Source organism: Stenella coeruleoalba, assembly GCF_951394435.1.
Source record: "Stenella coeruleoalba genome assembly, chromosome: 7".
Taxonomy (NCBI): Eukaryota; Metazoa; Chordata; class Mammalia; order Artiodactyla; family Delphinidae; genus Stenella; species Stenella coeruleoalba.
In genome coordinates this window covers 110294375-110308012 of record NC_137153.1, presented here as the reverse complement: position 1 = coordinate 110308012, position 13638 = coordinate 110294375, and the positions used below count along the sequence as shown (strand labels likewise).

Genomic DNA, 13638 nt, shown 5'->3' with positions numbered 1-13638 from the left:
GTGTGACCCCCTTTATTGTATAGGTGGGAAAACTTTTTTTTCTCTTTTGAAAAAACAAAGCCCAGGAGGTTAGGTGACTTTCTCACAGTCGCACAGTCAGAAATTACCTGACTAAGTTGGGACTAGAATCCAGAGTTTCTGGTTTTCACTTCAGTATTCTTTCGAACTCACCAAAAGCTATTTCTTTTCTTTTTTTAATTAAATTTTTAAAAAACTTACAGTGGTAAAACATGCATAACGTAAAATTTACCATCTTTACCGTTTTTAAGTGTACAGTTCAGTAGTATTAAGTGTATTCATTTTGTTGTACAACCGTAGCCATCATCCGTCTCCGGAACTTCGTCCATCTTCCCAGACTGAAGCTCTACCCATCACACACTCACTCCCCATTCCTCCCTACTCCCCGTCTTTGGTAACCACCATTCCACTTTCTGTCTCTATGAAGTTGACTACTGTGGGTACCTCATACAAGTGGAACCATATAGTATCTGTCCTTTTGTGTGATGGCTTCTTTCACTTAGCGTAATATTTTCAAGTTTCATGGTAGCGTATGTCAGAATTTCCTTCCTGTTTATAGCTGAATAATACTCAATTGTATGTATGTACCACATTTTGTTTATCCATTCATCTGTCAGTTGACATTTGGGTTTCTCCCACCTTTTGGCTGTTGTCAGTAATGCTGCAATGAACATGGGCGTTCAAATATTTGTTCGCCAGAAGCTATTCCTTATGAAAATATAATTAGAGATACTTGCTGCTACCTACTGTTGCCACTTGTATTTTTTTTCCCTAATGGTAAGTTTGGAAAATACTAAAAAACACACAGTGAAGAATATAAAAGTTGCTAATTTTATGTGGTATATACTTACAGGATTTTATACTCATGTTGCCCATGATTATAAAAGTTTTATACAGACTGAGAGAGAATTTTAACAGGTAGCCCAATCTGTGTATTAGGGAGAACGCTTGAAATATATTTAAGGGACAGACAGCATAAGAACTGAGTGTGACCTTGGCCAACCATGGCATTTTGGAGATGAGTTTATTCAAAGTATGAGCTTACCTTAACAGTAATACAGAGGGAACTTTTTGTGGTGGTGCTTCCTTAAGACTATTTTAACATCTTCTTTAAAAAAAATTTTTGTTGGAGTATAGCTGATTTACAATGTTGTGTTAGTTTCAGGTGTACAGCAAAGTGAATCAGTTACATCTATCTATCTATCTATCTATATCTCAACTCTTTTTTTAGATTCTTTCCCCATATAGGTCATTACAGAGTATTGAGTAGATTTCCCTGTGCTACACAGTAGATCCTTATTAGTTATCTGTTTTATATATAGTAGTGTGTATATGTCAATCCCAATCTCCCAATTTATCCCTCCCCACCCCCTTACCCCCTGGTAACCATAAGTTTGTTTTCTACATCTGTAACTCTATTTCTATTTTGTAGATAAGTTCATTTGTAGCTTTTTTTTTTAGATTCCACGTATAAGTCAGACAGAGAAAGACAAATATCATATTTTAACATCTTAATAGAGTATCTTACTGCTAAGAAGAGTCGAATTTTGAATGGGGGTCTTTCCCAGTCACATTTCTTAAATATCCACTAGAGGGCAGTAAAAGACATAAAAATTTTCAACAGGGCCGATGAGTGCCTGGCAATCAGGTCACTGCATCCTCTTTGCATCTCTCTCAGCTATCCGTGCATACAGTTACAAGATGATGAATTTCCCATCCAAGAGTATGTTTGGGTGAAACTGGCGGTACCGTCAGCTGTAACCCAATTGCAAGTCTTCCTCACATTCAGGCTAACATTAAGGCGTAGAACTTCATTCAACGTGTTGGGCCCAGATTGTATTTTTATTTAATTCACGCTCGTCCAGCGATTCTCAAATGGAGTGAACGTCAGAATTACCTGTCCTGCTTTTTCCCAAATACACATGCCCAGGTCTCATCCCAGATCTAGAAAATCCGAATTTCTGGGGCTGGGGCCTAGTTATATAGACTGTCTTTAGATTCCGGCCCATGAGGAGGGGTCACCCTTGAGTAAAACCTCAGAGGAAAGTGAATGTGAATTCTGGAATGTTTTTTTTCTCTTTTGAAAATAGAAGTTGCCGAAGGGTCTGGTGGCTTTGGGAACCACATGCAGAACAGCTGTGAAGTTTTCCCATAAATGGTGCCTGTAGTGGACCAAGCCAGGAGCCCAGACAGAGGATCTGGAGTTGGGGCAGGCCTGGCCAACTCAGGGTCTGCAGTTACAGTTCCAAGAAGGCCATGCTCCGGGACCAAACTGTGCAGAGTGAGGCCAGAGCTCAGATACTGTCTGCTATATTAAGAGAATCTTTCCTCTAGTATTCAGGGAAAAGAAACCTTTCATTTTACCTCAGCAGAGGTAAAGATGGCACAGAGGACCTGCCGTGAGGTCAAAAAGACTCCAGTTCTCATGCTAACCTTCCCACTAGCCAGTTAGGGAGCCCAAGGCAAGTTATGTCACCTCTCTGAGCCTCAGCTTCCCTGTTTGAATTATTAAGGATTAGATACCATTGATCTCTGAGGATCCTTCCGGTTCTAAAAATTCAGTGATTCTATGAGTATTAATAACCTTGATTTGTATGGCTCTCCTCTGGCAAAGAGCCGAAAAAATATTCAGTAATGCAACGAATGACAGAGACTATTGACCACGTAGTTTAATTTATTTAAGGCATATGCACTGAATTCAAAGGAGAAAATATTGCAGCCAATAATATATTGAACTGTTAGTATCTTCAGCATAGCAAAAGCTTTCCGGAGGGAAAAATTACCCATTAGTGCAAACCTGACGTTTTTTACTTCCTCATCCATAACTGCCGTTTCTCCAGTACGTGTATGTTTACTGTAAAGGGCCAAACGTATGACTGCTTCGGGTGAATATTAAATAACTACATAAGCATCAAGGTCACTGGCGCAAAGAAGGCTCCGTGGAGGGCCCTGGGAGGCTGGCATTGATCTCCTGTGAAGTTCCATTCTCGAATCCTGCTGACAAGGGGAAACAGTTGGTGTGGACCATTATTAAAGCTTTAAGTGTTTCTCCATTGTTAAAGATCTTTTACAAGCCCGGAGTAACTGATAGTGCCCAAGGAATTGGCAAAAGCTTCACTTAGAAATATAGGCTGGCCAGAGAGATAAGGAAAACCCAGAACACAGTTGTCCTGGGTTGGGCTTACGCAGCAAAGGTGCGTATCCGGTCGAGTCCAGCTCTGGGGCAAGCCGGCACCGCTCTGAGTTAGGGTTCAGAAAGGAAGGAAAGCTTGTTCAGGGGCTCTTTCATACCAGAAGCTGCAGAGAGAGCGGCTCCCTCTTTCAACTTCACCTTTAAATTTCCTCCAGCTCGTCCCCCAGGATAAGCGTCTGGGGCAACTGGGTGTGTGTTGAGTGATGCAGACCCGCAGATCCAGACTTAGCTGCACTGGTCGAGTGCCCAGGGTAATTCTGTGGGTGTCCTGCTGCCCTGGAGCTAGGAGGAGAGCAACTCTTAGGATGACAGAATCCGGTTTCAAAAGGTCTCAACAGATTAAAGGTGGGTGTCCTGCTGACCTGGAGCTAGGAGGAGAGCAAATCTTAGGATGACGGAATCCGGTTTCAAAAGGTCTCAACAGATTAAAGGACTGGCTGAGTCATGATGAACTTAATGAGAGATATAGACGGTAAACTAACAGCTCCCGTGCCGCCCTTCTGTGTAGTGTTGTGTTCCGCCCTGTGCACATTTCAGTCGATTTCCTCTTTACGATGACCCAGGGAGGAAAGATTTTTATATCCCCATTTTTAAAACGAGGAAACTGAGACATGGAAGTACAGAGGGGGGCGCAAGCACTTCAGAGCCCTCGATCTCGATTCCAGTCCCAGTTCTGCCCCTCAGTCTACCGGCAACTTACTTCATCTTTGAAAAATAGCACCAGCCAGGCTTTATGGCCGCCTTTCATGTGTCAGGTTCTGTGGGCTTCGCCCTTTGCATTTATCGTCTCATTTAATCCTCAGAGCAATCTTTCTCCTATTTTACAGATGAGGGAGGCACAGATAAGTAACTTGCCCAAGGTCACACAGTAAGTAGCAGGGCCAGGATATGAGCCCAGGCAGTCTGACTCCCAGGCCTGTGCTCTTCACAAGTACGGTACCGTCTCGGTTTCCTGTGCCATGAAAAGGGAACAGCCGTATGTTCTGTGAGGGTTAGAGGAAATAACTTATGTAAAGTGCCTCATGTAGTCGCCACACACGGTCCGCATCATAGATAGTACTAGGCTGTCATCGTCACCATCACTATACCGTCATCGGTTAGATGACTCGCTCAGGGTAAGAGCTAATAACCTGCAAAGACCTGGCATTCATACCCAGGTCCTGTGACTGAAAATCCGCTGGACTGTGGGGGACAAGATCTGGGGCAGTTTTTAGGTCACTGTCTCAGTGCCTAGTACAGTTTTTACCTCCCTGGTAGGTGTTGAGTGAGTCCTCACATAGGTGGGGCCTGTTTTTTTCACTCATTCACCGAACATTTGACGAGGTCCTGCTGTGTCTCGAGGGACCAGGGAGGACAAGAATACAGTGCTAACCATCCTTTTTCTCCCCCCAGGTTCGAATGGTGAAAGATGGGGACCCCTCCTGGAAGCCCACTTTTATTGTGAAACCTGATAGTGGTTGTCAGGGTGACGGAATCTACCTCATTAAAGACCCCAGTGACATCCGCCTGGCAGGGACCCTCCAGAGCAGGCCGGCGGTGGTCCAGGAGTACGTCTGCAAACCTCTCCTTATCGACAAGCTCAAGTTTGATATCCGTCTGTATGTCCTACTGAAGTCCTTAGAGCCCTTAGAGATTTATATAGCCAAAGACGGACTCTCGCGGTTTTGCACAGAGCCCTACCAGGAACCTCACCCCAGAAACCTGCACCACATCTTTATGCATTTGACCAACTATTCATTGAACATCCATAGCGGTAATTTTGTCCATTCGGACAGTACCAGCACAGGCAGCAAAAGGACTTTCTCTAGCATTCTTTGTAGGTTGTCTTCCAAGGGTGTTGACATCAAGAAGGTCTGGTCTGATATCATCTCCTTGGTGATTAAGACTGTCATTGCCCTGACTCCAGAGCTCAGAGTGTTCTACCAGTCGGATATCCCCGCAGGGAGGCCGGGGCCCACGTGCTTCCAGGTAACCGTCGCCAATTTCCAGCCTGAACTCTTGACCTTGATGGGGCCTTCGGAGGGCTCCCTGGCCTCGTGTGGGATGAGGGATGGGGTGGGACGGCCAGAGGGATGGAGGGGTTGTTGCTGCCACGGGCTTTGGTGTGAAACCGGGATCCAACTTCCTGCTTTCTCTTTGCTGGCTGTGTAATCTGGAGCAAGTTACTTCCATTTTCTTACCTGTAAAGTGGAACCAGGAGTACCTCCCTTAAAGGACGCTTGTGAGAGTCAAACGAGATGTATGGAAAACGCAGTGCCTCCCGTTCATTTGTTCATTCTTTCTTCTAGCAGTTTTTACCACCTGCTTAGTAGGGGCCAGGCACTGTTCAAGGCAGTAAGTCAGGTCCCTGCTGGCTGATGCAGAGAGTCTGCTATCGTGGGAGACAAATAAGTTAAAAAGCAATTAGTATAAAGTGTCACAAGTGCTAGAATAGAGTAGGAAGTGTACCAGGCGCTGTGAGATTGGGGGACCGTCTAACATTTTCTGAATGGGAATGAGCGTGGCTGGGAAGACTTCCCAGAAGTAGCAGCAGTTAAGAACCTGGAGTAAGAGTTAGATGGAGCAGGTGAGGCTGGATAGGGCTGGGGAGACGAAGCATCCTAGGGGAGAGATGTTTGCAGCCCTAGAGGTGAGTATGGCTAGAGGGTGGGGTTTGAGGCAGAGATATGGAGGGAGATGAGGAAGATAAGGTGGAAGAGATAGGTAGGAGGTATGTCCTGGAAAGCTACGGGCAGTAGGGGCCACAGGAGGGTGCTAGCCCGGCACCGATGCACTCGGGTTTGTGTGTTGCAAAGAACCAACTGGCCGCAGGGTGGAGAGTGGATTGTGGGGAGACTGGGAGCGGGGTGGAGGGGGGAACTGGTGAGCCGACTGCTTTCCTACGAGCAAGAGAGGATGCTGGCTTGGATTGGGAAGGGCTTGGTGGAGTTGGAGAGAATAGATTTGAGAGCCATTGAAGAGGTAGAATGGCCAGACTTGGTGATCGGCTGGGGCTGGGGGGCAGAGGAGAGATGGTGGCAGGGGGGGCGTGGGGAGAACCCAGAACAACTCCCAGGCTTAGGCGCTTGGGTGGATGGAGAGAAGCCACCGATGGGGGACCAGCTTGTAGTGGCAGTGGGGGCAGGAGTTGGACTTGAACTTGCCTTTGAAGGACCTGCGTGACATCCAGGTGGGGAGGTTGGGTGGACATTGGGCATCTGGGCCTGGAGTTCGGGAGAGAGAGATCTGGGCAGGAGAGAGATTGGGAACATCAGCGTTTGGATGGTCACTGAGCCCTGAGCGGCTACAGGGTGAGAAGAGGCCAGGAAGACCCCCATGAGCACTGCCATTCAAGTAAGGGACAGGCAGGGGGAAGGGGGGCAGCAAAGGAGGCCAAGAAGAAGTGGCTTGAGCCATAGAAGGGATGTCAGGAGAGGAAGCAGCCTAAATGCTTGGAGAAGAAGCACGCGGGGGCCAGCCATGGCAAACGCTGCTGAGACGTCGTGTCAGACCCGAACGGAAAGTGTCCATTGCACTTTCTGACCCGTGGGGTGATGGGACAGGGCGATGGTAGAGGACGAAGCCAGTGTGCGGTCGGGGAGGAGATGGGAATGGGGGTGGCGCATTCTTCCAGATCCTTTGGCCATGAAGGTTGTGGCGGGGGACTCGGAGTCCAGGCCCTTGGTAGGCACACAGTTTCCTGCCACCAGATAAATCGGAGTAGGGAACAGACGGTACGAAGGAACACCTCCGGGACCCTCTCCATCCAATCTTTAAAGTTATTTTGTAGCAGTTAGTGTATAAGAAAGAATACATGGAACACGTATGTAAGCTACAAAGCAAAACCACAAAATCGTCATCCCCAGCCCACCTCCCAACCCAAGATCCCCAATTACTGTGCTTCTCCCCCATCCCATTTCTCAGCCCGAGGTAATCATGGTCCTGAATTTTAGGTTTATCATTTCCTTGCTTCAAAAAATCCTTTTAGTATACGTGAATGTGTCCCTAGGCAGTATATTATTTTGCTTTGCTTGTTTTTGAGCTTTATAAAAATACTACGGTCAAGTCCATAGACTTCTGCAACCTTCTCTCCCGCTCTGTGTTGAGGTGGGTCGTTGGTGCTCTTTCATCTGCACTGCTGGGTCTTCCATTGTAAATACACGCACTGCGTTCATCAGTCCTTCCGTCAATGAACATTTGAGTTGTTTCTGGTCCTTTACCTAAGACTGTGGCAGGAGAGAAACGGGTAGCGTGGAAGGGAGGGGAGGCAGTGGGGCAGCGCCTCTGATGGGTGGGGTGTTCCTTCAGCAGGAGAAGAGGAGGCTGGTCCCAAGGTGCGGCCCCAGATCCAGAGAGGTGACCCGGGCGGCTGGACACCCGTCAGCGGGATTTTCAGGCAGGCTGGCAGAAGCCTTTGCAGGGGGAATTGAGGCAGTGATCAGTTCCAGGAAGGGCTAATTGTCACCCAGAGGTCTGTCCTTAGGCACTTGTCTCCAGGTTCTTGTTCCCAGGCAGGGTGTCTAGCTCAGCCATCAGGTAGGTGGTTTAGGGCCTTAGAAAAGGGAAGTGGGCAGAGCTCAGAGGCAGGACCAGAGAAAACAAGTCCTGGCTTGAGCCATCAGAAGGTTAGGGCGAAGGAGAGAGTTGCAACTTGGAGGCACCCAGGGGTCATCCCAGGGGACTGTGTGGTCACATCTGTTCGACAGTGACAGCTATTCCAGGAGTATCATGTGGGCCGGCCTGCGTGGCCAAGCCACAGAGCCCTGGCACAGCGAGGGTGCAGGGTGGAGGGCCAGGGCGGTGGTTTTGCTGCTTGTCTTGCTGTGGACAGGCGGCATGCGGCGGCCATGGGGTGGAACCAGGGGCCCAACTGGAGGGCAGACAGGGAGGGAGCCACTGGTTTGGACAGATCACGTCTAGCAAATGGAACCACGGCCCTGTGGCCGTTTTCCACTGCCTGACCACACTACGTGCTGCCAGGCCTGGGGTCAGGAGAGGAGCACAGGGCCGGAAGTAACCCTCCGGGAGGATCTCGTCCTCTTCCCAGCGGTGGGACCTCGGGCACGTTTCTTCACCACCCTGAGCCTGTTGCTTTCTCTGTGAATCCCCTACACTCACTTCCCTCCCTGCCTTCTTTGGAGGAGTGTGAAGTAATGAAGGCGAAGGTATAAAGCGTTAGATGTTTAAAATCTGTTTTATCGTATATTTCAGATTCATAGTGATTGAGAAAGTAGTATCTTTTTCTCCTTGGATTCCTCTCTTGCTTTCTTTAGTCTTATCACTTGTTAAAACACTTGGTAGTTTGGGTCTCAAGCACCTGAACTGACTTGGAACCCAACGATTTAGGGACAACATATGGTCTGCCATTGCCTTGCTGTGTTAATTTATTTTAGTCACTTCTCTGTGCCTCAGTTTCCTCACCTGCCTCACAGAGTTGTTGTGTGACTCACACAAGATAAAGATGATGAAGTGCTTTGTGAACTCTAATGTTCTGTGCATACATAATGAATTATTTCTTTGTCATGGACGCCCGTTTTGCTTGTAGCCTGGGCCTGGCCCGTATTGTAGCATTCCCGGACATACACTCAAAGCCAAGAAAATTACATTTATCTTAAACAAGTGACCGTGACCCCTTTCCAATCACAGCCGCAGTAACTACTTGGGAAATCGTGATGGCCCAGAGCAGGGGCTGGCGCAGCCAGGCTGTGGGCAGGTTTCCTGGAATCTGTTGCCTAGGAACGTGGCTGCCCTGTCATTCTGGCCCGTCCCCCTGTCATTGCCCAGGCAGCCCCAGCAAGATATCCCCCTGTCAGTCTTCTTGAGGACAGCTCTGTGAGCCTGGCTTAAAGAGCCAGGTCCGTCTGGGCGTAGATGATTCATGTGGCAGAAATGCACGCACAGAGGAAAGGTTTCTAGCTCAGCTTTCACGGACATTCTTTCCCAATTTCATCGCTTGGTTTCTATCTTCCTCTAGCTCCGGGTCCACTACTCTCCTTGGCCGCGATCCTTTCCCTTCAGTGTCGGGAGGAGGCACCTTCCCTAAAGGCTGAGGTGCTTCTCCTTTTCCTTCTTTGCGCTTTTGATCTCCTCCCTCCCCGTCAGCCCCAGACACCCCACGGGAAGGAGGCAAAGGAGCAGCCTGGGGCTCACGCTCCGGCTCGGGTTTCGTTCTCGGATGTCCCGGGCTTGAGCTAACCCCAGCTCCTCCTTCCAGCAACTCTAGCTGGAGAGCTTGGCACGTTAACCTTTCTCTGCCTCAGTTTCCTTATCTGCAAAGAGAGATAATATTGTATTTGGACCGGCCTCACAGTTGTTGTGAGACTGAATGAGAGAAAGCTGTGTGGAATTCCAGCAGGTAGGAATCCCTTAATGAATGATATTATTATTACATTGTTTGTTATCTGTAACAACAATCGTTCTCAAACTGGTCTGTGAAGAAATGCCTTGAACTTACGGGGAAACCATGAAATATTCACATTTCCAACTTAATGGAACGCCGGTATTCCAAGGACCACAGTTTGAGAAACAAGTCCTGGCACTGGTTGCCTCCCAGCCTGGCCCCAGCCTCGCTTCCCCGTCCTCCCTGAGGCCCGCGAACCCACCGAACAAAATGATTCCTGTCTCCTGGACGTCATTGGTGTTTCCCCCAGTTCTGCCTGTTTGTTCTGTCTTGGCTGCCACGCTCTCTCCTCTTCTCCCTCCTTTTTGAAATTCAGTGCTGACAAGATGGTGCTCAAATCCCACCTTCTCTGTAAAGCCTTCCTTGACCACTTCTGACATTTAAGCTTTTTTCTTCTTCTAGCCGCATTTGCTGGTCACCCACTGAGACAAGCCCTGAGCTAGCTGTGGGCCATGTGGTTCTGGATAAGATGCAGTCTGTCCCTAAGAGGTGCACTGTGTAGTGGGGAGACTGCCACGTGGGAGTAATAAATGCTGTAAGGGGGCAGGTACAGGATGCAGGGAGAGCACAGAAAAGGGGAGCAGTTAACTTTGCCAGTTAACCCAGTCAAGGAAGGCTTCCCGGAGAGGAGATGCTCCAGCTGGAGCTTAAGGCATGGAGAGAATTTGCCAAGCAGAGAACAGTGAGTGACACCACACCCTCCTGGTGTCCCTCCTCTCTCAGCTGCGGCTCCTCAGCCCCTTCTTCTGCGCCTGCCAGTGATGGCGATCCCAGCTCCTCTCCTCGTGTCTACAATCGCTCTCTAAATGATCTCTTCTAGCCCCATGGCTTTAAGTACCAGCTATGGGCTGGTCACTCCTGTATTTGTGTCTCCTGTCTTGACTTCTGCTTGAGTTCCACACTGGTCTATCCAACTGCCCACTTTACTTTTCTACTTGGATTTCTGGTGGGCATCTCACACTTGACATGTCCAAAATCAAACTCTTGATTTCCCTTCCATACTTACTCTCCCACTGTCTTTCCTATTTCAGTAAAGGAATAGCATTCAGTTACTCAGACTAAACCCTGCCCCCCCCGGCCCCCCAGTTTTAGTATTTCTTCTTTTCTTCTCCTTCCCACATTTAATCCATAAGCAACTCTTGCAGATATACTTTAAAATGCATCCTAAATGTAACCACTTCTAACCAACTCCCCTGCTGCCATCCCAGTCTAGACAGCCATCACCTTGTACTTGGATCACTGCAGTAGCCTCCTAATTGGTGTTCCTTTTCCCACCCTTGCTGCTTGTAGCCTATTATTCTCACTGTAGCCAAAGTCATTCTTTTAAAACATGTCAGATCAAATTACTTCCCTGTGTAAACTCTCCAGTGGCTTTCTCATTGCACTTAAAATCCTGGCTCCTTACCATGGCCTACAAGATGCTGCATGATATGTCCCCTGTCATTCTATCTGACCTCATCTCCTGTCTCCCTCTTGCTCACTCCTTGCTGTTTATCAGAAGTGGCCTTTGTTCTTGCCATTCCTCCTGCCTGGAAGGCTCTTCCTCAGCTCTTCAAATAACTCATTTGCTCACTTCATTCAGTCCCTGTTCATACGTCACCTGCCAAGTCTTTTGCTTCTGGTCATGATGGAGTAACAAAGACTGGACTTAGCCTTCTTTAGAAAACAACTAGAATAACACACAAAATGGATGAAATAAGTGTTTTCAGATTTTGGACAACACTTAGTTATGCATTGTGATCCCTGAGGAAATGGGGGAAAAAGCCAAGATGTGTCTCCGGTTGCCTCAGCTTTCTGTCTGGAGGCAATCTCCAGAAGATGGGCAAGTGGGGGGGCACCTAAACAGAGCCTTGTGATATCAGTGAATTGAGGAAATGGAGATCAAAGTTCAGGAATGCCGATGTGGTTAGGATTCTGTGGGCAGAATTCTGAAAGGTAGGGACCCAACCAGGAAAAGAGCTCCAGGAACCTGCGTGGGATCCCTGTGCATCTTTGCCAAGTGCTGGGCCATTCATATGTGGAAGGTTAATCCACAGAGCTGCGCAAAGAATGACCAGGGAACTGAGAAGCTGAACTACTTACAGAGCTCACACAGAGCAGGGAGGTGTTCAAGCTCCAAAGTCAGGGTGGAGAGTGCTTGGTGGTTACTGGACACATTCAATGGAGACTCCAGAGAAGTTCTGCCTTAATGGACTGAAGCTTCCCTGGAATGAAGGTTACTCTAGGCCCAACCTAGTAAAGCTTGAATAATAGGCCTTGAAGGTATCAAAATAATCTGCAAATAATTGACTGTCTAAAAACCTAGCACTTTTTAAAAGAAGGCAAAATCCAGACACTGAGCATTAAATGTCCAGCTTCCAATAAAAACCCACTAGATATTCCACAAGGCAGGAAAAGGCAACCCATACCTAAAGAGAAAATCAATAGAAACAGACCCATAAATATTAGAAATAATGAAACTAGTAGGAAAAAGATGTTAAAACAGCTATTACAACTATGTACAAAAATTTAAAGGAAAATATGAGCTTAATGTAGAGAGAAATGGAGCTATTAAAAAAGAACAAAATGGAACTTCTAGGAACCAAATGGAAGAAAATATCTGTAATGAAAATTTCACTGGACAGGATTAATAGCAGATTAGATTCTGTAGAAGAAATGATCAGGGAACTTGAAGACATAGCAATAGAATTTATTCAAAATGAAACAGAGAGAGCAAAGTGACAGGAAAAATAAATGAACAGACCCTGAGAACAGACCCTATGGTACAATATCGATGGTCTAACATATGTGTAATTGGAGTTCCCTGAGCAGAAGAGACAAGGAAGATACAGGAGACTATTTGAAGAAATGGCCACACACACAAACATGTGCGCACACACACCAAGGCTTATCATAATCAAATCAGTGATGATAAGAAAATCTTAAAAGCAGCTAGAGAGACAAATTATGTTTAGAGGAACAAAGAATAACCAACAAGTTCTCATCAGAAACTGTGCAAACCGGAAGAAAATGGGATGACAAATGTCACCTTCTTAGAAAGGCCTTCCCTGACCACCAGACTCTCCCCTCCATCCACTGTATCACACTCTATGTTCTTACGTTGTTTTAATTATTCACTTGCTTGTGGTCTCTCTCCTAGAATGTAAGCTCTAAGAGGGCAGGAGTTAAAACATACCTTGTCTTATTTGCTGTTTGATCCCCAGTGCCTAGAATAGTACCTAGGGTTTGGTAGGTGCTCAGTAAATATTTGATAAATAAAGTTGTCTTTTAAGTAGAAAAGCACAAAGAGAGCAGTAAAGTTTAGCAATAGTTTAGCACAATTAGAGCCCAAGATGTGCAGCAGTGAGTGCAAGAAAATAAAGCTAGAGTCTGAGACAGACTCTGGTCATAGAGGAATTTGCAGGACATGTTCTGGAACTTGGACTTCCTTCTGTGAGCAGGGATTTTTAGGCAGATGAGTGCTAATATTTTATTTGCCTTTATAAAAATTACTCTGGCATCCCCTTGTGCCAGGTCAGTTAGAGGGGCGAGTTTGAGAGCAGGGAAACTAATGGGGAAGGTATTAAAGTAGTCCAGGTGAAAGATGGTGCAGGCTTGATCTAGACTAGGAGCAGCAAGGGATGGGCCAGATCTCGAAATCTCTTTAGAAGGTAGAATGTACAGAGTTGGTGAGCAGCTAGGTGTAAAGGAGGAAGGAGAAATGTTGGCTGACTGCTGCTGGCACAAAGTCCCTCACAGGCTACAGTTATGATGTTGTCCAGACTGCAGTCATGTCAAGGCTACTGGAGAAAGATCCCCTCCCCAGCTCACTCACATGGCTGTTGGCTGGGACATCAGTTCCTTGCCATCTCAGCCTCTCCATAGGACAGGTTACAACATGGCAGCTGGCTTCCCTCAGAGTGAGCAAATGAGAGAATAAGAGAATGCATCCCAAGATGCAAGCCACAGTCTTTTCATAACCTAATACTGGAAGTGATATGCCATCATTTCTGCCCTATTTTGTTTGTTAGAAACAAGTCACTAAGTGCAGCCCACACTCAAAGAGAGG

At 47.1% G+C, this 13638-nt stretch overlaps 1 protein-coding gene across 4 annotated transcripts in view; it reads left to right on the top strand.

Moving 5' to 3' along the window:
• Window positions 1-13638, top strand: part of TTLL11 (tubulin tyrosine ligase like 11) — a 247009-nt gene that overhangs the window by 91522 nt on the left and 141849 nt on the right. For all 4 annotated transcript variants that reach the window (XM_079926309.1, XM_079926311.1, XM_079926310.1 and 1 more), the window contains one exon: window positions 4604-5179. In XM_079926309.1, the coding sequence (XP_079782435.1) occupies window positions 4604-5179 (576 nt within the window). The remainder of the gene's footprint in view (window positions 1-4603; window positions 5180-13638) is intronic.